The sequence below is a fragment of the Chamaea fasciata genome, unplaced genomic scaffold (assembly GCF_029207755.1).
Source record: "Chamaea fasciata isolate MVZ Bird 193981 ecotype frontalis unplaced genomic scaffold, bChaFas1.0.hap1 SCAF_2, whole genome shotgun sequence".
NCBI lineage: Eukaryota > Metazoa > Chordata > Aves > Passeriformes > Sylviidae > Chamaea > Chamaea fasciata.
Window position 1 is genome coordinate 28,647,965 of NW_027094087.1, and position 27,856 is coordinate 28,675,820.

The following is a 27,856-nucleotide window of genomic DNA, read 5'->3' on the forward strand; positions in this document are numbered from 1 at the left end:
GCTGCTGGGCTAAAGTCATGAACAAAGTCCAAATAAACTAGTTAGTCTAAAGCTTTGTCCTTACCTTCAGTCAGTCCAAGATTATAATTAGCAAAAGCCTCCTTGGAACTTGATTTTGAAGATGTGAAGATGTCTCCCCCCCCCATGATTGGGTAGATTGAGAAGCTGACAGGCACCGCCTCTGTGCTTCTAGGGCAGGATTAATGTGATCATTTAATGGTTTGTTGTGTTAAACAATAGGTCTTAACTGGACTCTAACAAGCCACATATTTATGTATACTTTTATGTAATTTTATAACATGCCTATGCCAAAATAAAAGGAAAAAACAGTCTGAGAATTGTTTGTCTACTGGCAACTCTCTCCTACCTCCTTGAATGGGTGCTACATTTCTCTGTTTTTAAAACCCGAAAGAGATGAAAGTGTAGGCATAAGGTTACCGTATAATTGTAGCTTGTCTGCTGTCATTTCAGTGTATGATGGCAATATTTATGTGGAGTTGTAAAGAAGAGAGATTCTGAAAACTTAAGTCTTGTGAATGCTTTCACTTGATTGTATTTCTGTAACTCTTTATGAAAGGGGAACTGTTTTATGACTGATTTTACTACATATTTGAGATGTTTTTTCTTGACTGTACTAGGCAAATACGTGTATTCAACAGGTAAATAATTTCTTGTGTTCAGCAGCCACAGAATTCATAAAGCCAAACATGAAATGTATAACCAGGATACCAAGAATTGGCTATAACATGGGATGCTTGGATCTACATGGATCTTTTCCTTTATCAGCTTTGGTGTGTCTTCTAGTTCTGGCTCATCTATCTCATGAGAGGGAATGATTGTGGTTTTGACTGCTGAATTGAGGCCTCGACAGTTGTAGCTCTCCCTCCATACAGAGATAAGTTTGCTTTGGTCCAAGAGAGCAGAATTGAATTTTTGGAAGCTGTCATCTATTCTGATTTACATTGAAAATGGATATGGCCATGCTACAGGATGGTAGGACCAGACTTCAGCCATCCTCCTCTGGGATAAGGATCTAATGCTTATTCCTGATTATTTGAGAGCATTTGGATGTTGATACTTTTTTCAGTATAAGGAGTGGCAGTTGTTTATGTCATGACAAAAGAGAGGTTAGGTGAGAGAACACCTGAATCTTAATGGGTTTGGGGCCAAGCTTCATTCAGTAATGCAGCTGAGAAATGCACTGTGGTGTTTAGAATTGCCATGCAGAGGTCTTTCAGAGAGAAAACAAGTAGTGGATGGTAAGTCGTCTGTCAGATACTGCGCTCTTAACAGGCGTGAGGATTAACGTGCAGCACTGCTGGTGTAGGTGCACACACCACACAGAGTTAAACATGCGAACAGCAGGCTCACACTGTGCTCACTACAGATGTCTGAATGAGTGAGTGCCTGTGGGCTGGAGCTGCATGTCTTGTGGCTTTCACTCTGCTCCATTGGGAAGTCTTCGCTCCTTTTGTTTTTATCCTTTTCCAGCTCCAGTACTTTGGAGCACACAGCTCCCATCCCCTGACCTAACAGCTCCATTGAAGTGCATTCCAGCCCCATGATTTCATGGTACCAGGCAGAAGTCCCCTGCCACGCTGCTATGCTGCCCGCTGCTTCTCACGGAGTGAACAAACAGGGAACATAAACTCCCTCCAAAGGAGCAATGTTCTCTGTATATTTTTAGTGCAAGAAATCCAAGATTCATTTGAGGGTGTTTTGTGTGGGCTTTTTTTAATATAGATTTCTGCTAACACAATGGAATATTTCATGCCACCCTGTTTGCTGTAACTTCTCATGCTTTATGTTGTTAAATGGAATCAAAGGAGTTAAAGATGAAAGACTTCTGGTCAACTGGTCCCTCAGCTGGGAGCCAGTATGGGTTTGTTCTTTGTAACGGATTTGCTAATGCTTCACTCAGGTTCAGCCTAGCTCAGTTTTCATTATTGGATTTACTTATTTCTGTGAATTCTCTACTTCAGGTTAAGTAATTGCTGAGCTTAGACTGAATATAATACTGCTACTGTTTGTTTCTAATGTTTCACTTGGTATTTATTGCCCTTTTACTGAACAAACCTTTTGTAAGTGTTTGTTTACCATTTGAACATACAAAGCACTATTAAAGATGTCATGCCTGCCTTCACAGGTATTCTCTTTAATGGTTAGAGAGCTTGGTTCTTTCTTTCTATAAAACTGGGTCCATTTGACATTGTACATTGTGTCTTTTCTTTTCAACATGTAGTGTGTCACCAGATGCTAACTTGTGTAGTATTACAACAGACCTACCTTTCATTAGCTCATTGTTAGCCTTTGAGTATTTGGAGTTCATACAGTATTTGAACATACAGTTTGTGCTGAGACAATGATGTCTTGTATTTTCTTGGTGAAAGGCATTCTCAAACTGCCTGTTTAAATGTCACTATTGCATTTTTACGTATTGAGTGTATTGTACTCACATTAAGGAACACAATTTTGCCAATACATCCAAATGTTCACAATAGCATTGTCTACAGACTGGTCAGTGATCGCAGAAGTTGAAAAGGCAGATAATGAACATGTTATGGGAAACATACAAAGCAAGGACTGCAGCTGCAAGGGAATAGAGTATGCCTGACTTGGGGACCAACAAAGTTTCTAGATGGAACTGTTCTCCACAGGCTCAGGGTGTCAGCGGTTTTTGGGTCAAAGTAGTGGCACATGAGCTGATCTGTGCTGACTGCGCAGAAATTCTTGTGCCCTGGTATAACACACAGGTACCCCAGGAGGTAGAGCTGCTCCTGCGCTGAAGTAGCACCAGCTTCAGGGTCCTAGGGAAAAGAAGCAGTAACATCAGGAGACAGGTCAGGTGATGCTGTCTTTTACTAGACTGAAGTTGGGAGATGTGCAAGTTCTGCACTATGCTTTAACTTGGTCATCCTAACATATTTTAATTGATGTGGTCCACAGTGGATTTCTGGCAGGTGATAAAGTTCCTTAGCTTTTGTAACTGCAGGTAGAAAACACATTTTACATAAAGTCCCTGGAGTCAAGGCAGTAATAACTTTATTAGTAATAATAGTAATAACCTTAACGTGGCATTATCTGTGCCTTCTTACTGTCTTGATACACAGTAAGAGCTGTATATCAAGAGCTGTATGTAAGAGCTCTTTGAGGAAGCAAGGGGTGCAAAGCACAAGTGGAGGAAGAAAAGAATACAGGAGGGATGAAATTGTCTTTTAAGAAATTGGAGAGTAGGGCTATAAGAAGTACGGTCTGTGAAGAAAAGTGTTGTTTAACAGGCATATAAATGGGCACCAGAAAGAAAGCAGTACTGTGGGGAGAAGTAATTGTGGGAAGGAGCATCATTATTTGAACTTAGTGAGGGGAGACATGGACATGAAAAAAGGTTATGTGATTTGACAAACAACCAACTGTTCTGGGATCCCAATACGAGTCGAACACCATATTACTGGTCAACTATATCCTTCCAGACTTCTTGTTGTCTTGGTTAAGAAACATAGGACACAAAAGACAAATGTTATGCCTGTAAAGTACCTGTTGCATTGCCTAGCAGCTGCTCTAGGCCTGTGGTAATAGAAATACAGCTGTGAAGACTCGTGAATCCCAAGTTTCTATAAGACTTCATCCAATTTATACACATTGGAATGTTGAATGCCTCCTTCTGTAGGAGAGAACCTGGCCCTTCTCAGTGTTAACAGGAAGCTGGCTGCAGTCCTGGGCCAGGTAGTAGCTTAGTGGGAGGTGAGTGGATTCTGTGAGTGGTGAGAAATGCTCTGATGTAGGTTCCTAGGAAAACAAGGAATCAAATGCTGAGTGAGAGATTGAGTATCATGACTCCATTTTTGTGTAATGAAGAAAAGAGGCACATGGGTGGTCGAGGACTGGAACACAAGGACTGGAAGCTGGAATTGCCGTTGGAAGAAGTGGTGTGCTTTTCATTGCTTCAAGTGACTACCTTGAAGCCTTGTGCTGGAGGTTTTCCAAGAGCACTAAGAAACTGACTCAAGAATATACTAGAAGTCAAGAAGATGTTTGGGATGGGGTGAAGGGGTTACCATCAAGGCTTAAATGTGTAGGCATTAATGTGAGCAGGAGAAATTAGCATGGCAGCTAGCCCAAAGCTGCTCTTGTCTGTCAGCACAAACGCTTTAAAGTTGGGTAAGAAAATTGTCGTGATCTGGAAAACAAAGTTACTTTAAAAGAAAGGAGAATTTTTCAGCAAATTTAGAAAGAAATAGTCTAGGCTTTTCTGAACTATGGATCATGGTTAAAAGTAAAAAAACCCACCTATTCCACTTGGAAACACTTTGTCAATGATTTTTCTCAAGTCTGAGTCAAAATGAATTAAGTCAATTTGAAGTCCTTTTTTTAATAGTTAAAATAATGGTACTTGGCCTTGACTTTTACAGCTGTTTTGTGTGGTTTAATAGTTGTATGACTTTTTTTTTCTCCCACACACATTTGTGAGAGATTCGCAGAAAAGAAAACAGACTACATCAGTAAATAAAGTCTTCCTGCTAAGTTATAGATGTTGCTCATAAAAGTTAGCAGAAAAAAAAATCGTGCAGCCACAGGCATAATGAAGTTGATGATCCTGCTGCACAACTGAGTCTGAGGATTTGTACTGTACAGCTTGCTGTGGTGGAAGGACCCTCATTTGTAAGTTGAGTGGTCTTGCATGCTCTTACAACTTGGCATGTAACAGGCATTTTCACATAAAACATTGCTGAGCTACTTCTGAATATGGTGGAATTCTTTGGGAAGCTCAGGGAGGTAATTGATCATATGCTGACAGTTCCGAGCTCTGAGAAAATGGTCAGATGGAGGGCTGGGATGCAGGAAAACAAACTTTCTAAGATGGTAACTGTCACTTAGCCAAGCTATACATGTTTCAAGCTTTTTAATCTTTGCTCACAACCTCAGCTTCTTAGTCTTTTTTTGGTTTTGCTGTTTCTCTGTGAACTCTTTTCTGATGTTGACATTTTACTGTTCCTGATGAATGGACAGTATTCCAGGTGTGATCTTGAGCTATAGCTGTATTTCTTTGTAGAGCTCTTCTAGAAATTCTATTGCTGCCAAAATGGGGAGTTTCAGGACTTTGATGATCTCTTTCATTATTCTTTGACCTTTGGGTCAAGAAGTAGGTTTCTTTCAGGAACTACTCAAAATGTTCATTGCAGCTAGCAAAAATAAGACTTCAATGTTCATGGGAGTTAAGATGGCAGTCTACTGGGACATTGCGTGAGTTTGCAACAAAAATATTTGGATTTCTCTCTGTGACCCTAAGTTTCTATATCAGAGTGGATATAGAAACTGAAGTGTGGATATAGAAACTAAAGAGAAACATACAGCTTTGGTACAAAAGAAGATGAAAGAATCTACCACTTGGTTTCTGAGACCAACTTTTCGCTGATCTTGTTTACAGCTGTATTTTTTTGCATATGCCACGTCTGACAGCCTAAAGTTATGGTAGTTGTCAGTCTCGCTGCTGTAATATAGAGTATTTTAACTGACTTATTGCAATTATCCATTCTGAGGTCATTTATACATTAATATGCTGACAGGAGGGGAGAAGAAACAGGCATAAATGAGGCTTTTTAAATTACTTCAAAATATAAAAGAATCTGTCAAAAAAAAAAAAAAAGAGTGTGTGTTAATTTTGCCAATGCTTTGTCACAGAATGTGGCAGTGGATCGGATTTTCTCTGGTATCCAGCCAACTGGGACCCCTCATCTGGGTAACTACCTTGGAGCCATTCAGAACTGGGTGAGTCTGCAGGAAAAATGCAGCTCAGTGCTCTACAGCATTATGGACATGCATTCTCTCACCATGCCCAAGGAGCCAGCTGTCCTGCGCCAGAACATCCTGGACACCACTGCTGCCATCCTTGCCTGTGGGATTGACCCAAAGAAGTGTTTCCTGTTCCGGCAGTCACTGGTGAGTGCTCCTGTTATGTTGGATTTTTAACTGATTTAAGTGGCTTTCCACACATCTTAATGAGTGAGCATAGCATTGCTGAACTTGTTTATCATGTTTGTGTTGGTGGTCCTAGCAGTGTTAGCAGTGTTGGATTTTAAACTTATCCCTTGCTGCAGTTTTGAAATTTTGAAGGCTGCAACTATGACTAAGAAGCCCATTTAGGGATAAGTACACTGTAAATTTCTGAAGCAGAGCTAGGAGGTTGTGCAGGTTATGAGCAAAATGCTTCAAAGGCCTCTTAGAAGACCGCTAATTTGTCTCTGTAAGTCTTACTTTAGTCACAAAAGGTTAACTCATAAATGCATAAACGTGGCCTTTGTAACCATAAAGGTAAGGAAAACATGTTTCTATGCTTTTGTATCAGCTCTTGCCACTTATTCTGCCAGCTGCATAGTAATCACAAAGTAACAGGTGATTAACGTCGTAAGTTTTGTATCAGTTCCACCTCCATCATCCAGGGGTTACATCTTCCCTGGGTCGTATTTTCCCTTATTTGCTATAACCTTTTCATGTGCATGCTTTTCCATCTGATCTGGTAGTTCATATGTAAACCAGGTGCTTCTCTTGACTACCCCAAGGGGTACTGGGCTTACCTTCCCACTTGGCATATAGCTACCACGTGTTATATTTTCCTGGAACACAACTTGGTTTCTTGCTCAATTAACTTTCTGTTATTGACTCTAAACTGGCAAACTTCTGTAATTTCCACAGACACAGATGTGTCATAGCTTCTGCTCATGTGAAGACACCCATAAGTGGGTGTCCACCTTCCAACAGAACTGCAAAGGTGATGTGCAAACAGAATCTGAATTTTATCAGTGCAGGCTGAAGTGGTGTTGCATTCTCCCTTTCAACACGATTCTTTACAGGCAGAGTTTCCTGGAGTTGTTAAACTGCAAATGGCAATCATTGCTCTATATCCCTGGTGAATAATGAATTGATGAAGACAGATATACTTCCTGCTTCACTTTTCCTCTGTATTAAAAAACCAGTCTAAATAGATGAGCTCAGAATTCTAGTGGAAATATGTTTAAATAAATTCAGTTCGTTTTTGTCAAATCTGTTTATCATTTTAAATATGTTACCGGCTTGGATTTTAATTTTCCTCTACTCTGACTTCTCAGCCTCAAAATGATAAAGTCATTAGCTGGAATAATCACAAGGTGAGTTACAAGCCAATGATGCAGTAAAACCCAGTCTAGAGGGGTTTTTCCCTTGTTTTCAAGCAACTGAACAATTCAATTAGTTACAACACAGGATCAGTGACTAGATACACAGGACTCTTCAGCATGAAGGATAAATGCTTTGCAGGTTATGGTTAGAGGGGAATAAAGTGAAGGTTTATAAAACTGCAAGTGATATCAAGAAATTGTTTTTTCCACTGAAGAATGTGAACTGACAAATATCAAAACACGTTAACACCTGGAAGATTCAACACAAGCATAACAATGCTGCATTTCACAAAATCCACAGTTGGGCTACAAAGCCCCTTGACACAGGATACAGTGCATGCTGAAATTTATATGAATTCAGAAAGGGACTTGACAAATTAATCTGAAAAATTGCTTTGGGACTGTTGAGATCTGAGCAGTCACCTCTACAGGAAGTGGGGAAACCACAGATGGGAGAGTATCCATTCTTTTCTGCATTTACGTTCTTTTTTTTGTTGTTGTTGATTGCTGTCAGAGATGGATATTTGATCACGTCCAGTGTTGCTTTTCTTATGTTCCTACTGGTCTAAAAGCTAAACTAGTGCTATTCCAGGTCTTGCTGAAACCAACACTCAGGCTTCCCTTGAAGCCAGCAGATTATCAATGAGGATCTTGCATTGCTCTCAGCCACAGAAAGTATGTTGTATCTTTCACAATATAATAATGCAGAGATTGTATCTTTGAGCCCCCAAAGAGAAAGTGTCAGACTCAGGAAATGATGGCTCTTTGTGCAGTGCTTCTACAGTAACAATACAGTCAAAAACCAATGAAAACCTAAGATAGCTAAACGTAAACATGTTCAGCTTTATCAGATGAAAGTTTCCACCAAATACGATTCTGATTTTCCTTATGGTGGTTAGGCTGGCCTCAGTTAAATAGACTGCCTTTTTACCTCAATGTTTCTGTGTCCTTATGTGTCCAAATCTAATGGTCATTGTTCTTATTAAATCTAAGCCATTAGATTAAATGTTTGAGTCGTGTCTGATGCCTTGAATGTTATTCTTACCAGTACTTTCCACACTAGTACCCATACAACTTTCAGAAGTGGCTGATTCTAGCATATTTTTGAAAGCTCATTGTCACACTGCAGTCATAAGAACAATTTCAGTTGTTTGTGAATATAGACTGTTTCAGCACTGGTTCAGGCTGAAGTGGTTTGTCAGCTTCCCCAAACCAAGTCTGTACAAGCTGTATGAAGTGGTCAGGTATACCCAGAGATGCACTGTGATCTGTTACATTTACATAGGCAGCACCAGATGTTTCTCTGGAAGCAATTAAAAGGAGTATCTGTGTGTAGCTCTTGATGTGAGGAAAGGAGACAGGAACCTTGCTAATGTGATTATTGTTTTAGTATGATAATGAAATAGTACGTTATGGAATGTCATAATATCGAGATGATTGTTCTTAAAAATGAAGGTGTGAGATGGATTGCAGCTATTGCTAATCAAGAAAGTTTATTGCTTGATTTTGATTGGAAATTTCTCAGATTTCAAAAAAATAGGAGCTGGCCTCCTTTTCAGCCACTGTAGCAGTCTTCAAGGGTGGTCTAAAAAAGCCCCACTTTTGTTTACAAACATTTGGCTGAGGTGTAAAGCAAAGTGACCAGAACTGATTGTATACTGAAACTGGGTGTGTACTTCCAAAGGTCAGCTGGAAAGCACTGAAAATCCAGCCACAAATAGAGAACTGGATTATGTATTTAGATATGTACAGAGTGGGTTTTTTCAATAGCAGATCAAACTGCTAAATGAGAGAATTCTCAGTAGCTTAGCATGCTGTAATTATTGTTGCATTTTGAGTTCTATCTAGAAAATTACCAAATCTGTAGATCACAGAAATGTTTCTTTAATTACTCCTGTGACATTTCTGTTCATTTTTAAACAAATATCATGCAACAAAATTATTGTTTATGAACTTTTAGTTTTAATCACCAAAACCCACCACAACTAATGACTTTTTTTGTATCCTGATTCTGTAACAGTAAAGGCAGAATGAAATTCTTGCACTACAGAAGTGTGCTAGTAATGGTAAGCCCCACTGAGGGAATTGCCCATGCAGCCATTCATGTAAATGCTATTGTGTCCTCTCACTTTCTTTGGATTACACTGGAGAAGAATGGTCTAGAATTGCTGAAAAGGGTTTTGTTGGGGGTGTTTTGTTCTTTATTTGTTCATTTGGCTTACACTTTCTGTATTTTGCTGCTTGTGTTGCTTCTCTGGAATATGTTTGCCATATGTGACAAAAAATAATGCTGCTTGGTTTCTCAAAAGGTCTGTGCCTTCTGGTAAGGGTTTCGCTTATTTTACTTACTTAGACTTTTTTCAAATCTCTAATCCAGAGATATCTGGAATACCTGCCTCCAGAGTTTTCACACACTTTATCATCCTTTTCAATACAAGCAAGAGACAAAAAGCTGAACAATAGGAATCGCAGACTGACTGCTGGGAGAAAGTGTCATGAGAACAGATACCTCTCGTGCTTATACTAGATCCAAAAGGTGCTGTTATGTTAAGAATACAGGTGAAGTTGACTTGGAATCCCAGAAAAGATTTCTGTGATGTCCTCACCTTTCAACTAAAATTAAACAAATGTGACAGAAATTTTGCATAGTAAAATTTTTATTGTATTGTTTAGAGAGCATATGGCCTATGTTCTTATGTACTGGATATACAGCTAAATTACGTATAAATGGCAAGTGTTATTTGGATGAAAATTAGTTTTGTATGCTTCAGAATTTGCCATTTATAGATTACATTGTTTTAAAACATGTACAAACAGTAAGTTAATGACTGGCTGTATATTTGGTCTTAATACATTGCAGTTGAACAAATACCTCCCATACTTACATTGCCATATAAAAACTTGAATTCCAGCCTAGGGAAGTAGTGGCTACAAAGAACAAGTGATGATAACTTGAAAATATTTAGAAGCAAGAAGGATGGCGATGAATAATTAGGGTAGTGTTTGGAACCACATTGTCTGTGAAGGGTTCTAAACAAGCACATTTAATTAGAATATCTAGAAAAACAATTGTGGTGTATGTTGGACAGTAAAACGGCCTCCCAGTGAGAGAAGCTCTTCTTTCATTACAGCTTATTTAATTATATTTTCTCAAGTAGGAAGTTATAGAAAAGTGACAATTTTTAGTGAAAATACACTAAAAATTGTGAAAATAAAAAATAAAAAACAAATGCGTATTTCGAAATAGTGCATTTTTATTTGGAGTACAGCTGCAAGATGTATGAAACCCTCTTAGAGAAAATAGTGTCAAGATATGCTTTAATTGGCTGCCTTTGCCTACTGGGCATAAAAAGGAAGTTATAGAATAATGACTTATACAGCATATTGTGGGACTATTAGAAAAAACAGAAAATATATTCCTTAAATTGTACCATAACTGATAAAAGCTGTAACAGTCATCTTTCATAAAACTTAGATCTTTTATTAAAACCAAAAAGGACTATGAGGGGGTAAATAAGGAAGACAGTATGCAATCTGCACACATGGTAAACTTATATGATATAATCCATTTGCTCTGAATCGTGGTGGGTACACTACACAATTCAGTTCTTACCCGTAACCATCTTGTATCTCATCTGCTTCACAGTCAAAACAATATTAGAAACTGATTTTGCTTTTATGTGGTCTCAGGCTGTTCTTCCTGTCCACCTATCTATTGTAGTAGACACATGCTAAATGTCCCAAGAGAAACTAAAATTCCATCAGAGTTGATTCAGCAGGCAGTGCTTGATACGCTGCATGAACACTTCTCTGAGGAGTCCTGTGAGTTTCTGGACAACATAATGTTCAGTTTCTGGGCGGAAAATTGCAGTTTTCATCCTTCTGGATAGGGTGATTTATTTTCTGAGTATAATCAGCTGCAGTATTCTTGCAGTGTGCAAGCAGATTGAAGCAGTAACTCTAGGAAGTGGGAATTTGCAAATTTGTCTTAGCCTTAACTACAAAAGCCAAAATACAACAATATAAATGTATGCTCTGTTTCACTGCTGTTATTTTCCAGAAGTATCCATCTGCTTTGTTTTGTGGGCAGAGTTTGAATAGATTCATGCTACCCCTTGTCCAATTTTAAGAGAGGCTGAAAAGCTTCCATTGCATCATAGCTTATAAATTCATTAAAGTACATTAATTTAACATGGTCCATTGAAAACTTCCTGTCATAAGAGGAAGTATGTGACTGTTTAATTTAGAAAATTATTCTGCTTCTCTCATTCCTCTGTTTTCTCCCTCATGGACTGGACTAGACATAACTAGAGCTCAGTGGGAAGGAAAGTCATGGTTCACTAGGATTTCTCTTTTTTTTTTTTTCTTTTCTGCCTTAATTTACCTTCTTCATCTCATACTATTATGTAGCTGTTATATTTTCCTCTCTTCACCTGTCTTCTGGACACACCAAACTAATTATTCAAACACTATTATGGGTTATACTAGGAGAATGTTTCAGAGAATAAGTTAATTTCATAATGAATAAAGGAGAGGAAAGGGTGCTTTGGGCAAATTGCTGTGATTTATCGGGGTTTATAATCAGTAAAGCTTGATTCCAGTATGAATATTCTTGGTCAGGTTCTTCAGAAAGGAGAGACAGATCTTATTTCTGTATGTTTTAGCCAAATATAAACAAGGTTAGGTGACTAAATTGTTCCAAGGTAAAGGTGAAAGCTGTAGATACTGACACGTTTACCAACAATAACTAGATAACCACCCCCCAATTCAGTACATTGCTTAGCATGTTCTTTAAATCTGATATTGCCTTTGTAGCCATAAATTTATTCTACTCAATCAATTATTTCTTTGAACAGGAATTTGTGATACTGTGACAAATTTTCTGTCATAAGAGTACGTGCACTGTGTGCATTTGATTCAAGAGTAGTCTGTTTTTTTTTGTCTTGTTAATGGCCTTTTCTTTCTTTAGCTGTATAATATAGAGACATGTTGATAAGTATCTTGAACATATTGCCTGCAACGTTAGGCATTAATAAAACCTTACCTCTTATTCAAGAAAAATGTGAGCATCATTTGCTTTTAAAAAGGGCCTCTTGGATTTTGCAGGAGCTCTTAGAGGTACTTCTAGAAGAGACAAAAGTCCTAAAAAAAGGTTTAATTTCTTTTTAAATGTAGGACTCTTTCTCTTCTCTGTTCCAATTTCTTTTAGTACACAGGTATCTGAATTGCCTCCTGAGACTATACATTTGTAGTCTACTCTATCAAAATTAAATCTTATAAATTTACTGCCCCTTTAAAATGTAGCCCTTAGTGGGGTTACACTGCTGAGGGGAAGCAGTTTCCACATGATGGATATGCAGCACATTTGCAGTGCCTTACAGAGAAGGGCTATAGGTTGCAACTTGAGGAAGTCCATCTTGAAAATAAAACACTGCTTCTCTTTTTGCAGAAAGCCACTTCAGCTGCCAACACACAACTTTATATTATAAGCTCAGAAGGCTGAAGCCCAGTGTTGCTGATTTGCCTCCAGTATTCATGCTTCTGTCACTGTTCTTGAATCTCATGGCTTGTTGTCTTCCTCAGCCCTATGTCTCACCACAAAAAGTCATCTAGAATTATTTGGACTAAAAGTAGCTACTGATTTTCCATCTATATATCACTGGCTGTGGCCAGGGAATATCAGCAATAATTTCGTAAGGAATGGCTAGGATCAAGGACGAAAAAATAGATCTGCAGGAAGAAGCCCTGAGATTGTACTTTAGCATATAAAGCTCCAGAGATGATCCAAGTATAAATTGTGACCTGAGTTCACTAACTTCAGATGGCTACACAAGTAAATAATGAAGAAGCTATTTGTCTTTAAAAAGGGAGGAGCGGGGCACTCAGGTGAAGAAACAGAAATGTTTGTGCCTTTTAGATAACTGCTCATTATCATTTGGAATTGGTCACCTCTGTTAAATACATGTGCTTTTAAAAAGTAAAAGGAATCTGGCTATGCAGCCTTGGCCTTGTCAGGCCACAAGGAAGGAGTATAAGTAGTTTGCTCTGGAAATAACTCTTTTGATTACTGATTAATAAGCCAGGTTGTGGGGGATGCTTAATGAAATGGGGATTGAAGGAGGAAATGTGTCCCTGGTAGTAGCACAGAGATGACCATCACAACCCTTTGAGAAATGTTGATGGTTTTTACAGACTTGTATGAGATTAGGAAAGAAAACCGTTAAAAAGAATAAGAGCACAGAGCAGGAAAAATGAGAGAAAATTGTATTTACTGAGAAGAGCAAAGGGTAGGATTTGGGCTGTCTGAAAAGGGGGGATTGCTGTATAGATCTGGTTAAGATCTTTTAGAAAATTTTTAATGGGAAATAGTTGACTTGGTAAAGGGAAACAATAAATAGAGCACTTAAAAGACTGTTATTCCTGGAAACATTTTCAACAAGGCTGCAAGAAATATTTCCCAAGAAAATAATGTTTATACTGAAAACAGGCTATTATATTTTTTTCAGGACACAAAAGTAGCTGAAGATGGCCTGAAGGATTTAATTGATTAGATAGATGATTTTCAAAATTACCAATGATCGTGACATTCTTGGAATTTGGTTTGACATACAGTTCAGGAACTGTCAGTGGTTGTAAGTTTTGTTAATTGGAGATGTAATTCTGCTTTTCTACCATTTGTATTTTTTTTTATTCTGATGTGTTTGGGGGAGAGGGCATGCTGAGAAAATTATGTCTTCATTGGAAAAGAGTTAATTTTATTATTATCTGTTCTCTTTTGAAAAATTGGGTAATTCCTGAAGTACATCATAGCTCCGGACAGTAGTTTGTTGTCAGATTTTAAAATACAAAAGAAATTGAGTTCTTTACTGGTTAAAGGATGCACGGAATGGCCTGAATTAATTGGAACTCTTTATACTTCTACTTCTTGAAATCCTAGTTAGATTATTGGGTAACCTTCTTAAAAAAATAAACCAAAAAAGAAAGCAGAATACCACTCTAACAGTCCTACTCTTTTTAATGAAAATTATGTGAAAAGTGATGCTTCTTTGACGAAGGTTTTCCTTATGATGGCATAATAAACACTACCTAACACAATAGGAATCAACTGAAAATTGTTTTGTAGGGTCATTCATGTTCCTCAGGGATTCTTGCTGGGAGCAGTTCTGGTCAACATGTTCCTTCACGACCTGAAGAAGGTAGAAGGAAGTTCATGGACAATGCTAAGTCCTCATGGGTAGCCAAATGCTATGCCAAGGCAAGGAATTCCAAAAGAACTCATAAAACAGAGTGGACATGCAAATAAGGGGTAGAAGAGTTTTAAATACTTTAAAACATCTGGGTAAAAGTATTCTAAACCTTCTTCACACAGTGTAGGAAAGAAAGTCCTGGAGTCATCATTGGCAGTTCTCTGAAATCATTGGCTCAGCACAAGCAATTTTAAAAATGCCAATTATATGTCATCATCACCACATCACTAGAAAGGGTATTATGAATAGAGATTATGTTTACCACCATAGAAAACCTTAGTGTCCCCATTTTTTTGAATATTGGGTAAAGTATTAGAACCTACATCTCCAGAATGAGCTAATGAATTAGATACGATACAAAGGAAATATATTCATGCAGCAGAAGGAAGTTCCTGCCTTAAGAAGGAAAATATCAGAAGTCAGGATTCCTTCAGTTTGAAGAGGAGAAGGCTGAGGTGTATAGGCAATCGAAGTTTGCAAAATCAGGAAAACACTGAATAGGCTGGATGTGGAATTGTTCACCAAATTGTGCAATACAAGAAGTGTGGTGGTATTCAAAACCAGTAAACAAACATAGGTACATTAGTGGCTAAATTATTTCTTTACACATCAGGTTTAAGCTTCTGGAGCTTGCTGCTCCATGGGGTTGTGAAGTGGGCAGTATCAGCTGGTTCAAAAAGGGATTAGACACATTCCTTGAAAATCTGGATACATTATCAGGACTGGGCCAGGGATGATACCTTCTGATATTCCCTAGTGCAATGATTATGGATGCTGAAGGATGAGGGGATGATACTGTAGGAAGCAGTAGGCTCGTGTTTGCCCCAAGTGCTACTCCTGGAAACAGAGCACGAGGCTGCATTGCCTTAGTTGTGATCCAGCACAGTGTTATTTCTTACATTCTTGTGTTTTGGTTGTTTAATGAAGACATTTGCTTGCAGTTTTAAATGGACCTGCAGCAAGAAGCTGATGGAGTTTGTCTGGGGGAATGGCTTCTCCTGATTGTGATCCATGGGCATTGCTCAGTGAAAAGAAGAGTAGACTGAGCCTTTATTCTTCTGGTGGCATATACACCATCAAGTCTTCCATTTATTTTTTTTTTTGTATCAAATTGATGCAATCAATTTGATGGCATACTGTAGCTAGATGAGTAGCATTTGAGCAGATGCACCATAACCAACTGAACGCAGCAATTTCATGCCCCTCTTGCCAAGTAAAACACAGTAGCTTAAACCATGATTTAGTCTGACAAATGATTTGTGGTTTAAGCCTAGAACCTCCTGATTCACACACCAATATACAGTCAGTTACTGCAATTTGGATGGTGAATGCTGACTCATTAACCTCCAACTGAAATCCCTACCCTTTGGTATACTTTTATGTATTTTGTCCCCATTTTATCAGACTTTTTCTTCTGCATATTCAGCACTTCAGTCTTACTTAGGAAAAGACTCTGTGTTTCAAGGTGGAAAATGAGCATAACTTGGTAGGACCCAGAACTGTGTATTCAACCCAACAAATGCTGTGTAGATCACTTGGTGTTTTGGTAACTGATGTAATGTCAAATCCACTGATCCAGTGAAACACACGTGTATTCTTGGCTGTGAAAGCAACATCTGACAGAGTTGAATCAATGACTGCATAGCTTTTAAAGAGAGTTCTTGTCAACACAAGTGCAACAGAGCACCATCTCCTCTCCATCCGTGACTGGAAGAAAGAAATGAGAAACCACTTTGAACCAGATGGTGATTCCTTCTAGATGAAATAGGAGTCCTGTGCTTAGTGTTTTCCATGAAGTTCATTTTACTCCGGTATTTTGTTGCACTTTGTCTTGTGCACAGAAGATTGCAGGTCAAATAAGCATGAGGGAATTAATGAAAACCCTGAATCTGTGGGAAAGGCAGAAAGAAGGGAAACAATCAACCTGAAATATTTCTCACCACTGAGCTGTGGTCTGGATATTGGATACTTTCACACATCAGTGACCAAAGTAGCCCAATGACTGCTAGCTAGGAAATTACTATATTTAAAATGTGACAACAAAGGAATTGCAATTAATAATCCTCGTAATTCTTACTTGTTACCAGACACTTTTTAACTGCCTTCTGTCTGGGTTGTTTTATCATATTGCAGGCATGAAGCTTTGAACATCGTTGAGACAGTTAGTATGCTCTTCAAGATTTAAACCTGCCAGTATTGCAAAGAGTGAATCAAGTATGCAAGCAAAGGAGTTTACATGTGTGTTCAACTTTGCTGTTGCTAAAGCATTTTCTTTCATTTTTAGAATACGAGTGGATAGGATCAAGAACCTTGCTATACTATTTTAATGTAGAGCATTCAATCCTGGCAGTGTCCAAAACTTTCCATTAACTTGTCCCTTGACCTTACTGAAAAATTAATATACAGAAATAAATGGTTTCTGGTCTTAGATGCAATTTATTCTCTTGACTCTGAGAAAATATGCATATAAAAGAAGATTTAAGTAGATTCTGACTTCCTGCTTTCAGGTTCCTGAGCATGCAGAACTTGCCTGGATTCTTGGATGCTTAACTAATGTGCCACGTCTGCTGCGTTTGCCCCAGTGGAAGGTATGGACAGTTCGGTAAATTTAAAAGAAATTTATGGGAATTCAGTAGAAATGTTGCCCTGGAAATACTTGTTATCTATGAAGTACCAACTATTCCTTGGTTATTCTTGCTTTGGGTTTAAGCAATTCTGTAGTCTTGTGGTGGTAGGGGGAAAACATACCTTTCCAGGTCTGTTCCTCTTAGTGAACATTTTCCTGCTGGAAGCTACAGAATTTTGGTTTTGGCAGAGACTTGCAGAAAAACTGTACTAAATAAGATGTTTGTTTACTGTTGTTCAACTGATTTTGCTAGAACATTCAGTGTTATTTCAATGCTTATTTAATAATGCAAAAGTAATACAAGATATTGCAGGGGAAATCTTGGGCCTTCCTGATTAAGGAGCTCCATGAACAGCTTTTCTTTTTCCACTATAAAGAGTGGCTGCTCTGTAGATTTCATGGAAAAGTGTTGAAAAGAGGCATATGTTTGAAGGGGGAGTATAGAAATTAAAAATATTAAAAATGTGCTAAGTGATATTGTATCTTAAATATTTGCTTTTACAAGTTTAAAATGTTCATCTTCTTAATCTTGGTGTTGCATCAGCGTGACTGCATCAACAGAGTTCTTGCGTTGCATTTCCTTGTATTTTATTTTGACATTTAGTAAGCAGAAAAAGAAAGGAGAGAGAAGTATCTGAAAAAGAAGAAAAAAAACCCAACAGCTTAAGAGCAGTTTGGCTTGCAGAGTTCAGAGCAGTCTTAAATACCTCCAGATGTTTTCTTTTTTCCTGTTTTCCTTCTTAATTAAATAAAACCAGTAAAACTGAAATACAGCAACCAGTGTTAATGCATGGCATAGATTAAAGCAACCCTTTTCAAACCTGAGGTTCTAAAGTTAAGCTCTTAAATCCTACTTTGACTGGATTGACTTTTCAGACCTACAGATAGGTGTTACAGGTGCTAGACTTTGCAAGTTAGGTTCCCTGAACCCTAGGAACTTAGAGATTAGACAGAGTACAGGATCTGCTGGAGAGTGTAAGACAAGTCTAAATATATTTGAACAGTCTTAATGAAATAATTCATATTTCAAAGGTGTTAGTATATTTAACTATTTCTAAAAGGAAAACATAGATATGCCAGTGCTAGAACAGAATTAGTGTTTGTAGCCTGACTGTCTTGATCTAGTTGATCCATATCAGGAGCAGTAGAGGACTTGAATGCACTAGGTGGATTGTGTGAACTGATGGAGACAACACTGGACTCTGCCTCTGTAGTTCTCAGTTCTCCCAGCTGTCACTGGCTGTCCTGGTGACTGTGTGTGATCACTGTGTCTTGATCTCTAACACAGACATTAATTCATACCTCCATTTTGAAGTGTTTCAAAAATTTATTGCTAAAGACACTATTTAAAAAGTAGGATTCATGTGTAATATGGAAGTGTATATCAGAATGTATTCATAAGGAGTGGATTTTACATGACACTGTCTTCTGTAGAGCTACATAATAAACTACTCAATTATTCAGAATTCTAATTATTTAAAATCACAGACTTTGATACCATTAGTCAATAGTGTGATTCTTCTCTGTTTTTCTTTCCTAAACAGATGAAGCGTGCCAGCCAGAATAGCGAAGGAACTGTTGGTTTGTTGACATACCCTGTGCTACAAGCAGCAGATATTTTGCTATACAGGTAAGAGGCAGAACGCAAGCCCATGCGCCATGTCTGTTCAGCTACATTGGAATGAGTTCTTGTCAGGTCAACATGCTAACTTGTTGGGCAGGGGAGCTGGGTGTGATTTGATCAGAAGATTGGAAATGGATGACAGACTCTCAAGTGGCTGGTTGAAATTTAGCCTGGTTAAAAAGCTATTGACAGGGCAGTAAAGAGCAAAAGCTGGTCACATGAGAATAATTCTTTGGGAATTATAACAGACTGATGTTTAATTATGCATATGTTCACACATATATGCTTTTTTTAAAGTAGTTATGCTTTATTTTATGCAGTGTGCTGTAGAAGTACTTAAATTGTCTGTGTGGAGTATACCGATATTAGTGGGGGATTCTGTGTAGGCCAGTTCACACTGGTGAAAAAGAGGAAGTTATTGACTGCAGCTTGTAGTACCTGGGCTGGATCAGTTTTCTCAGTGTTGTACTGTGTGCTGCAGTGGAAATAGCCCCTAGTGAGGAACTGGGGACTCAGCATGCCTAAGCCTGTAGCCTGGCTGATAGAATTTGTAGTGCAATTTGTAGTGTCATGACTGGTTGTATTTCATAATATGATTTAAACTGTCTCAGTAAGTAAATGTTAAAGACAGTGCACCATGTATGAATTATTTTTATGTTCAGGACATATGTAATTTGTGGCACTATTCTGAAGGAAGTTGTGAGTATTGGTTGGGACAGAGAAGTGACACAGGACTGAGGATAAGGATGTCAGGTCAGACTAATCAAGATTAACCAGTTTTGAATTCAGAAAAATGTATCTAGGGAAATTTCATGTTAATTGATCATAGTAGGGAAAACAGGACTGTTAGAAGATCAAGAGATGGTATCTAATTTACTTAAATTTTAACTAAAAATAACAGGAAGCAAGCAAAAGTCACAACTAATTTAAATATGATAATGTTTTTATTTGAAGTGAGTCCCATTTGATTGTCAAATATTTGAGTGATTTGAGTGTCAAGTATTTAAGGCTGAAATTTATACAGCTTTATCAGAAATCACATTGTTTCGCTTGAGCTCAACCATGTCTGTCTCTTCCATCTCTAAAAAGATCAGGTGTTTCATCTTTCCTTAGTAAAGCCAGTGGTTTGTTGGCTGCTATCTGTATTAACAGCAGGCTATCCACACAGAGCACAAAACGAGGAAGTGAAAGAGAAACAATATCTCTTTGAAGAAATTTGACTTAATATCTTTAATAAGAAATGTTTAAATGTAAACAAAATAATATGAGAAACAAGAATTGGTGAGAAATGGAAACACAGGAAGAGAACAGCAGTCATGAAGTAGAATTTAGAGCTGGAGCAGGGGAAGGAACAGTACTAGCTCAGATGAACCAAATATCAAAGAGACAGGAAAGAAGGCAGAAGGTAAATACATGCAGAAAGGACTAAAAGTAGCCCCAGAATACAAATATTTTTTAAAAAGCCAGCAAGGAAAAAGGCAAGGTATCATGCAGAGACTTTTATGGAGATAATATGTTTTCTGTTTAGTGGCAAGCTTTGTAAATATGGAGCCATCTTGGCATATGGAAACATTTCTTTTGACCTGCTTAAAGTATATTGATTATGGTAACTGATTTTCTCTCAGTTATAGGGCACTGTGATTTCCTGTTGACTACTGTAACTGTTTTTAGGTTGCCTTGCTGACTGGTTGGGAATAAAGGTGGACAAATTGATTCCTGGATGTCAGCCCAGTAATTCAGAATCGGAAGGAAAGAGTACTGTGTTGGTCTGAAATTTTCTGGGAACTTAAAAGATGCATAGTGAACTTCCTGACTTTGGAACATGTCCAGTATTCATAGCTGAATACCCCATAAGCCTTAGAAAAAAAATCTGCTGGGGGATGGGAGAGTAATCAAAAGCTGGCAAGATTTCAAGTCTGCCTCATCTAAAAGAATCATACATTTTTAGCAAGTATGATTAACTGTGGGAAAGAATCACCAGGGGAGTAATGGATTCTTCACCTCCTCATGTCCTCTGATGCAGACTGTGTTTCCCTCCAGAAGTGTATTCAGGCCATTGAGTTCAATACAGAAGATCAAATTATCCTTTGAATCTAGCAGTTCTAATCCTCTAGTAACACTTGTGACAATAGAAGCACTGGACCATATGATTTATACAATTGTGATGAGGAAGAAACACTCTCTTCTTTCCTTCCCTTGATACAGCCTCAGTACTAACTCCTCAACAACAGTTACATTTTCCTGTGACTTGACATGACAAGGTGCATGCACTTTGTGCCTTGCAGATCTTTCTTACTTTGTTCGCACACTATAACGTGTTCTTTGATCTCTAAAGAGGCACCAGGAGATACTACAGAAACCTTTCTTTGAGCTGAGTTTAATGACTTGCTCTTACAGGTATCTTTGCCATGTATGTCTTCACAAGGGGCTATTTTGCTTTCAGTTCAGCACAAAAAGCTGAGTCATATTCGAATATGTATCGTTTGGGATGCTGTTCCCACAGCACCTATTATCTAGCTGGGACTGAGTGTTTGGTTCAGTCTGGCCCTCATGGCAGAAGCTGTGACGGTCTTGAGTAACGTTTCAGCAGAACCAGAGAGCTTTGCTGAGTTTCCTGTATCTGTGTTTTATTAAAAGGTCAACACGTGTTCCTGTTGGAGAAGATCAAGTCCTGCACCTGGAACTAGCCCAAGATATAGCACAACATTTCAACAAGAAGTATGGAGAATTCTTTCCTGTGCCCAAAGCCATTTTAAGTGAGCTGGTCTTGGTTATTCTTTTTCCCTTAACTGCACTTAGAAGTTGAGGATGGATTTAAATATTATGGAAATAGTTTCAGGGACCAAGGAAAGGGAGCAAACTGATATTGTGGGAGTGGAAAATTAAAAACTGGCAACAAGAGACTAGAGACTGTGAAAATGAACTCCCAAGATAGATACAAGGCTTTAGAAATCCATGATTGAGGAAGGTACGTGACATCTGGTATTCTAGTCCAGGGGGCCAGATGCACTCTACTGCTGCCAGTCAGCCTTGCTCTTTAAGTACTGGACTTTTTAAGAGTAGGGTCTCTATTCCATGTTGCTCCTTTAGGAGACATGTAAGCAACAAGGCAAGAGGCCTCTAGCAAGCAGAATTCTTCTGTATCGGAGTGGGAGATGTTTACTTTAAGCATGCTGAACAGCCTATCGGTTTCTATGTACAGTGCTCCAAATTTTTTAAGGGTGTTTAATATATGCTTGAATATTTCAATATGTGTCAGTCACAGAGCTGAAGACTTTACGGTTTTGATCTTAGACTCAGGAAGACTTATAAGGAAAATCTTCTCAGCCATTTTTGAGCAATAAGGTCATAGGCCGGGGGGTGAGGAGGAGTCAGATGGCGCAAATGGCATGTTTGTTAAGAAACGTGAAGAATTGGGCAAGGATGAAGCGTTGCATCTTTGTTGTAAGTAATGTAGAGGAATGCACAGCAGAGACCTTCGCCCCCAAAAGGGCAAGGAGCTCTCACCTTAGAAAAGACAGGCAGTAGTAAACCTTCCTCAATTTTCAAGCCTCAGTGACAAAAATGGAGTTAGACCTAGAGTGGAGTTTTGAGAATATTAGGGGTTGCAAACTCTGCAGTTTCTAATTGAGTACTAAGCACTATAAAGAGGAGCTGAGTGTAGCCTGTGATGCAGATGAGACTGTTTACCGTTAAATAAAAAGCTTCATTTGAAAAAATAAAAGAAAAAAAAAGAACATTTCATTTTGTTCCCAAAAAGCACTCCTTCCTAAGTTCATGGGTATATGCAAAACAACAAAATATCCTAGATGAATGGAGAAGGTAGGGACTTATTCAGACTCACTAGCTGTAGACAATTGAATTACCTGGACTCTTTCAAATTTGCAGAAAAGGGACAGACTCTTCCAAAAGGTGATTTCAGAGCAAAACAGCTTCTGGGGCAATCTGAATTGTATGCTGGAAGAACCCTTATCCTTTCCCTGAGTACATAGGCCATCTATAAGTAGTATGCGGGTAATTTAGTTGGCTGTATTAGGTGTCTAAAAACAATTGCTGTGAGTACTCTGTAGATAAGTGATACTTTATGTAGCATGAATGCTATTTCTTGGTGAAAAACTGAAACAGTGTGGGTTGATGCTGTCAAAGTACTTTGTAATATCCTCCTAATGCTACTAATCTATTTCATGTACATGCATCTATCTTAGCAGTTTGTGTAATACCCACTCTTTTCTTATCTAAACAGTGCTTTACGTCTAGCAGAGCTGCTCAGTGTTGAGTTAGAGAATTTTAAGAACTGTTTTTACTGAGATTTGGGAGAATTGCCAAGAGGTTTTGAGTGGAAGAGTTTCCTGAAATAAGGAGATTAACTGCTATGGTTTCTTTGAGTGTTTTTTTTTGTTTGTTTTTTTTTTTTTTTTTACTGGTGGGCTTAACCTGTTTCTCCACTGCTCAGAACCTTTCAGTAATGTGCAGTAATAGAAGGGAGGGGAAATTTGGGGGAGAAATCATCATGTAAGCCACATAAAATGTTAGGAGTACACCCAGCAGAAGTTCCTGCTTAGTGAGGATGGGAGAGATGGAACAGGCTTCATTCAGTTTATGAGAGAAGAAAGGTGGCATCTGAGAAGGACAGGAAGGGTGCAAGGACTAAACAGAGCATACGTGATTGTGCTCACAATTCATTTTTGAGCAAGGATAAACAGCTGCATCATACAGCTGTACATTGTTCTTAGCAATTGTCGGAAGAAACCATTGTCTATGCTCATAACTTTTCTTTTTTTAAAGGTACAACAAAGAAAATAAAATCCCTCAGAGATCCATCAGTGAAGATGTCCAAGTCAGACCCACAGAAGTTAGCTACTGTTAACATAGCAGACAGCCCTGATGAAATAGTGCTGAAATTTCGCAAAGCTGTGACTGACTTTACCTCGGAGGTGACCTACGACCCCGCCGCTCGCCCCGGTGTCTCCAATCTGGTGTCCATTCACGCTGCCGTAACCGGCCTTAGCATCAAAGAAGTGCTGCACCAAGCCACTGGTCTCGACACTGCTCACTACAAAATGGTGGTAGCAGAGTCAGTTATCCAAAAATTTGCACCTATCAGGAATGAAATCAAGAAACTCCAGGAAGACAAGTCCCATCTGATAAAGGTTTTAGAGGATGGAGCAGAAAAAGCCAAAGAACTGGCTGCTCCTGTCTATCAAGAAATAAGGAGACTGGTGGGATTTCAATAGAAGCTGCTGAGTAGTTGCAAGGACTTTTGTATCATGAGACAGAGATTTTGTTCTTTGTAACAAAATCATTTATTAATTACTAATCATTTTGCTTTGAAAAAAGCCTTTTTTTTTTTCCTGGAAGATCCAAGGAGAACACTGAAGGTGATTGCATTAAAAAATGTGCATGAAGCCAGGTATTTCCAGTGGGACCAGCATTAAGCTTGCCTGGATTGTCAAAGAGGGAGGACAGAAGCAATCACAATTCACAAAGAAAATCACAATTCACAAAGAAATTGTGCAAAAACAGATTATCAGGTTGCCTGTGTGGGTTTTTGGATTTTTCCATTGACTGCTGTGGGAAGCTGAAGTGTAGGCAAGGTGATCAGAAGCTAGCAGAAAGATTTGTTATCCTCTCAAGAACATACTTAGCTGTGTATGTGATCTTGTTACAGATGGACAATTTATCCTATTGGGGGGTTATTCAGCTTTGATATGGTGATTGAACGTGTTCTTGGATTACAAGAATAAAAGCAGAGACTTAAAAATAAATGCTTAGGGTGATGGAGAACTTCCTTTTTCTCCCTATAGTGACTTCAAATTCAGTGTGGGGTTTTTTTGGGTTGTTTTTTTTTTTTTTTTTGTATTTATGTAGCTTGTGTGAAGTGAATTTCACTTCTGCCATTTGTGCCATCCTGCAGGTCAGGTCTTAGGTACTTCAATGAGAAATGACACGTGCTTCAGCTGCTTCTATTTCACCTGCTGTTCTGTTTAGCAGGAAGCTCCAGGGTTTTCAGTTCATTGTCAAGTCTAGGATTGCTTTTAAAAAGGTATAGAAGAGAAGACATAATCCTGAATCAAAGAAATCTCGGGTTGAGAATCAGAGAACTTTCTGCAACGTTTACAAAATTGCTTCTCTAGAAAATTGTGCCAAGGTCAGAAGGTCAGAGCCAGAATAGAGTTAAATAGATCTTTATGGACTCTTCACCACTGAGCCTTGAGAAAGTGTAGTGATGGGAGAACAGTGTTAGCCTGCCCTGATCTTGGGCCTCCCAAGATCTTCAGACTTGGATTGTGACACTTGTTGGGAAGTGTGTGGCAAAGGGGAACTGCCAAAAGGAAACACCATGTTCTGAAGAGGGGTAGTAGTACATGTTAAAAGGTAACGAAAGCCCTACTAGTCCTGTGCCAGCACATTTAACTGTGTCGTTACACTTCATGGTGCTGTGTTTGAAATTGCTGTACTGTGATGTAAATTGAGTTAATCCTGTACTCTGGCAGCTCATAACCGCTCTATGCCTGTGGCATTTGTAACGAAGGATTGCAGTCTTACATGACTGAGTTAATAAAACATGGGGGGCAGTTGATTGCTACATAGTGCAGTTGATTGGTTGGTTGTTTTGGGGTTTTTCTAAAAAGCAGAATTTAGTTAATTATAGTGAGTTGATTCAGAAAGAAATATTTAATTTTTCAAAACTTAAAGCTGAGGACTGAGCATCTCCAGATCTGTGCTGAGACCTGTATTTATTTGTTAGGGATCTGAAGAAGAGAACTGCCATGCAAAAACTTGATAATGACAGATTTTCTAAAATTAGTCAAGACTAGAGAAGCAGAGTGGATGGAGCCAGACTGATTTGAACCAAACTCAGTATAGACAAGCCTAAGATAATGTCCTCTGGAAAGAATAAGTATATTCAAAAATTGTCCCTGGTTTTCAATAAGGTATAGTGGATAAGGAAAGGACACATTATAACTGTACATATTTACGTAGTTTTACAAAACTTTTGTCAGTGTTTAATAGCTGTGTTAGGGCACCAAGATGAAAAATCAAGGCACACAATTACTGCTGCTTCCTGAGTTGGCATAAATGTTTGCTGGGGTGCTTTTTGATATAGACTGATTTCTGCAAAGGTCCCACAGTATGTACCTTGAGAGGAGCTAACACGGTCCTCATGAAGACTCTGAAAATCTTTAATACTAGTGTTGCTAGTTTCTACCCATACCTCTTTTTCACTAGCAAAGATAGAAGCATATATTCAAAAGACACATTGGAGTTTCAAGGTCTCTTTACACTTCTGATACTCAAATCACCTCGTATATAGAGTTGCCATTCAACACACATTCTCTGCAGTGGAAGGAAAATAGGAGCATTCATGGGAGGGGTTGACACCAATAGGTAATTTTGGTTTGTTGCTTAAACTGTTCTGAGCAATCTTTCCAATACTGTTAGATTCCTTTTCAGAAAATCACGTAAGTAAAGCAGGGAAAAAAAACTTCAAATGAACCTTTTCTTTGGGATGGGGGTTTAAGGCATTACATGTTTAACTGTGTTTCAATCAAATTCACTAATTTTGAATTCAATAATACATTGGGAGTTTTCCCTTCCCTTTTCCGTCAGCCAAACAAGTCTTATTTGCCTGACCTATTAACTTCAAGTAAGGAAATATATATGGTTTTTCATCTTCAGAAAAGTTAAACTTATGTAAAATGAGTATATTAACCTACTGATTGTTGAGTTAGCTTTTCATTTTAGTTGCTCCTGTGGAGGAATTCTCAATATGTATTTGCCCAGTGAAACAATCCTGATTCCGTTAACCATGATCTTTAGAATCCCTTGAGAGGAGACAAGAAATGTAGGTGTTTTCAGGCATCTGGTGCCTATTTCAGTTTTCTTAGACCATTTTTTTCCTGCAAAGTTAACCATCTTGGCATTCAGGTGATGTAGCTGAGCTTGAAGCAGTGAGTTGATTCCAAGCTGCTCTCTCCTCTTCTACATCCCTGTTTCCTCTTGGGAATGTTTTATAAGCACCCATTCTATAGAGGGTTCTGTGGCAACGTTTGCTGAGTAGTGCAGTTGAGTTAGAACAGCTGTTTGGAGAAAAATTGTTGCAGAAGACTTGATGCTTTGTGTTTCTTGATTATTTATTTCACACTAACTCTAGTGCTAGGCATTTAATGTTTGTTTGCAACAAAGTAGGTGCACGCCTGAAACTCATTTTCATGTTTGTTTTTATCCAAATCATGTTCTCTAAGACTTCTCTGTGATGTCAGCTGAAGTGTAGTTGGTGGGGAGTTTCTGCAGGAGCACACTCCTTATCCCAGCTGCAGTTTGGCATAGACATGCCCTGTGGTATAGACATGCCCTGTGGTATTGTGGAAGTCACTGTAAGGTGTTCTTCCAGGACGGGTTGGGAAAAAGGTCCAAATATACCTTTCCTAACTGAAGTAAAAATAGTCAGAAGGTGGGGAGGTATCCTTTACCTCTTGCTGTGTTGCTCACTGAAGAAAAGGAAACAGAAAAAGTGATTCTTTATTTAGAATGTGTTGGTAATTTGTGCCTTAGACTCAAAATCTCCTCTTTTGCCATTCCTATATGTTAGTGCACCTGACCTATTGTAGATCCCAACCACTACGTATGTATCAGACATAACATCTCCTGGTAAGACTTACCTTTAGAGATAAAACATCAACTCCACAGTGAATTACTTGCAAAAATCTAATGAAAACATTTATATATGACATTTATACACTAGAGAAATTTATTTTTCTAGCTAGTTCTTCCTAGGAAGTCATGACATCACATAGTGAGTCTCAGCTCTGTGCTTTCAGTTTAAAGCATAGAGTTTACTGAGAATTTTAGATTCAGGAACAATGCTTTCTGCAGCAGAGATTCCAAATGATGGTTGGCTCCTTAAATTAACTCAGGGACTGCCCCAGCATACATCCCTGCCTCAAATAGCTGGAGTGCATGGATACTGTACATTATACTGGAATGTAGTTGTAACTCGTAAAGATGTGGTTGAAGTTTTCAAACACCGTGACCTGGCTTCTCAGATTCCCCAGAAGGCTTTCTGCATAGTTCTGATTCAGCGTATGTTTATCTACAACCAGTTCAAGCAAAGCTCCTTTTCAGGATTATGGCTGCATCCACTAAAGGCTAGGGAGTTCATAAAAGTGAGCTGAAAGTCTAAGGAAGGACAGTGAAATGGGATCCT

The 27,856-nt window shown here is 38.5% G+C and overlaps 1 protein-coding gene across 1 annotated transcript in view; it reads left to right on the forward strand.

The window, feature by feature from the left end:
* The window catches only part of WARS2 (tryptophanyl tRNA synthetase 2, mitochondrial), a 38,876-nt gene extending 14,390 nt beyond the window's left edge, over positions 1-24,486 (forward strand). The window contains 5 exon segments of the mRNA XM_066175522.1: positions 5,680-5,937; positions 16,906-16,986; positions 18,569-18,654; positions 21,286-21,404; positions 23,434-24,486. Coding sequence (XP_066031619.1) covers positions 5,680-5,937; positions 16,906-16,986; positions 18,569-18,654; positions 21,286-21,404; positions 23,434-23,882 — 993 coding nt within the window. The 3' untranslated portion in view covers positions 23,883-24,486.
* The last annotated feature ends 3,370 nt before the right edge of the window (positions 24,487-27,856 follow it).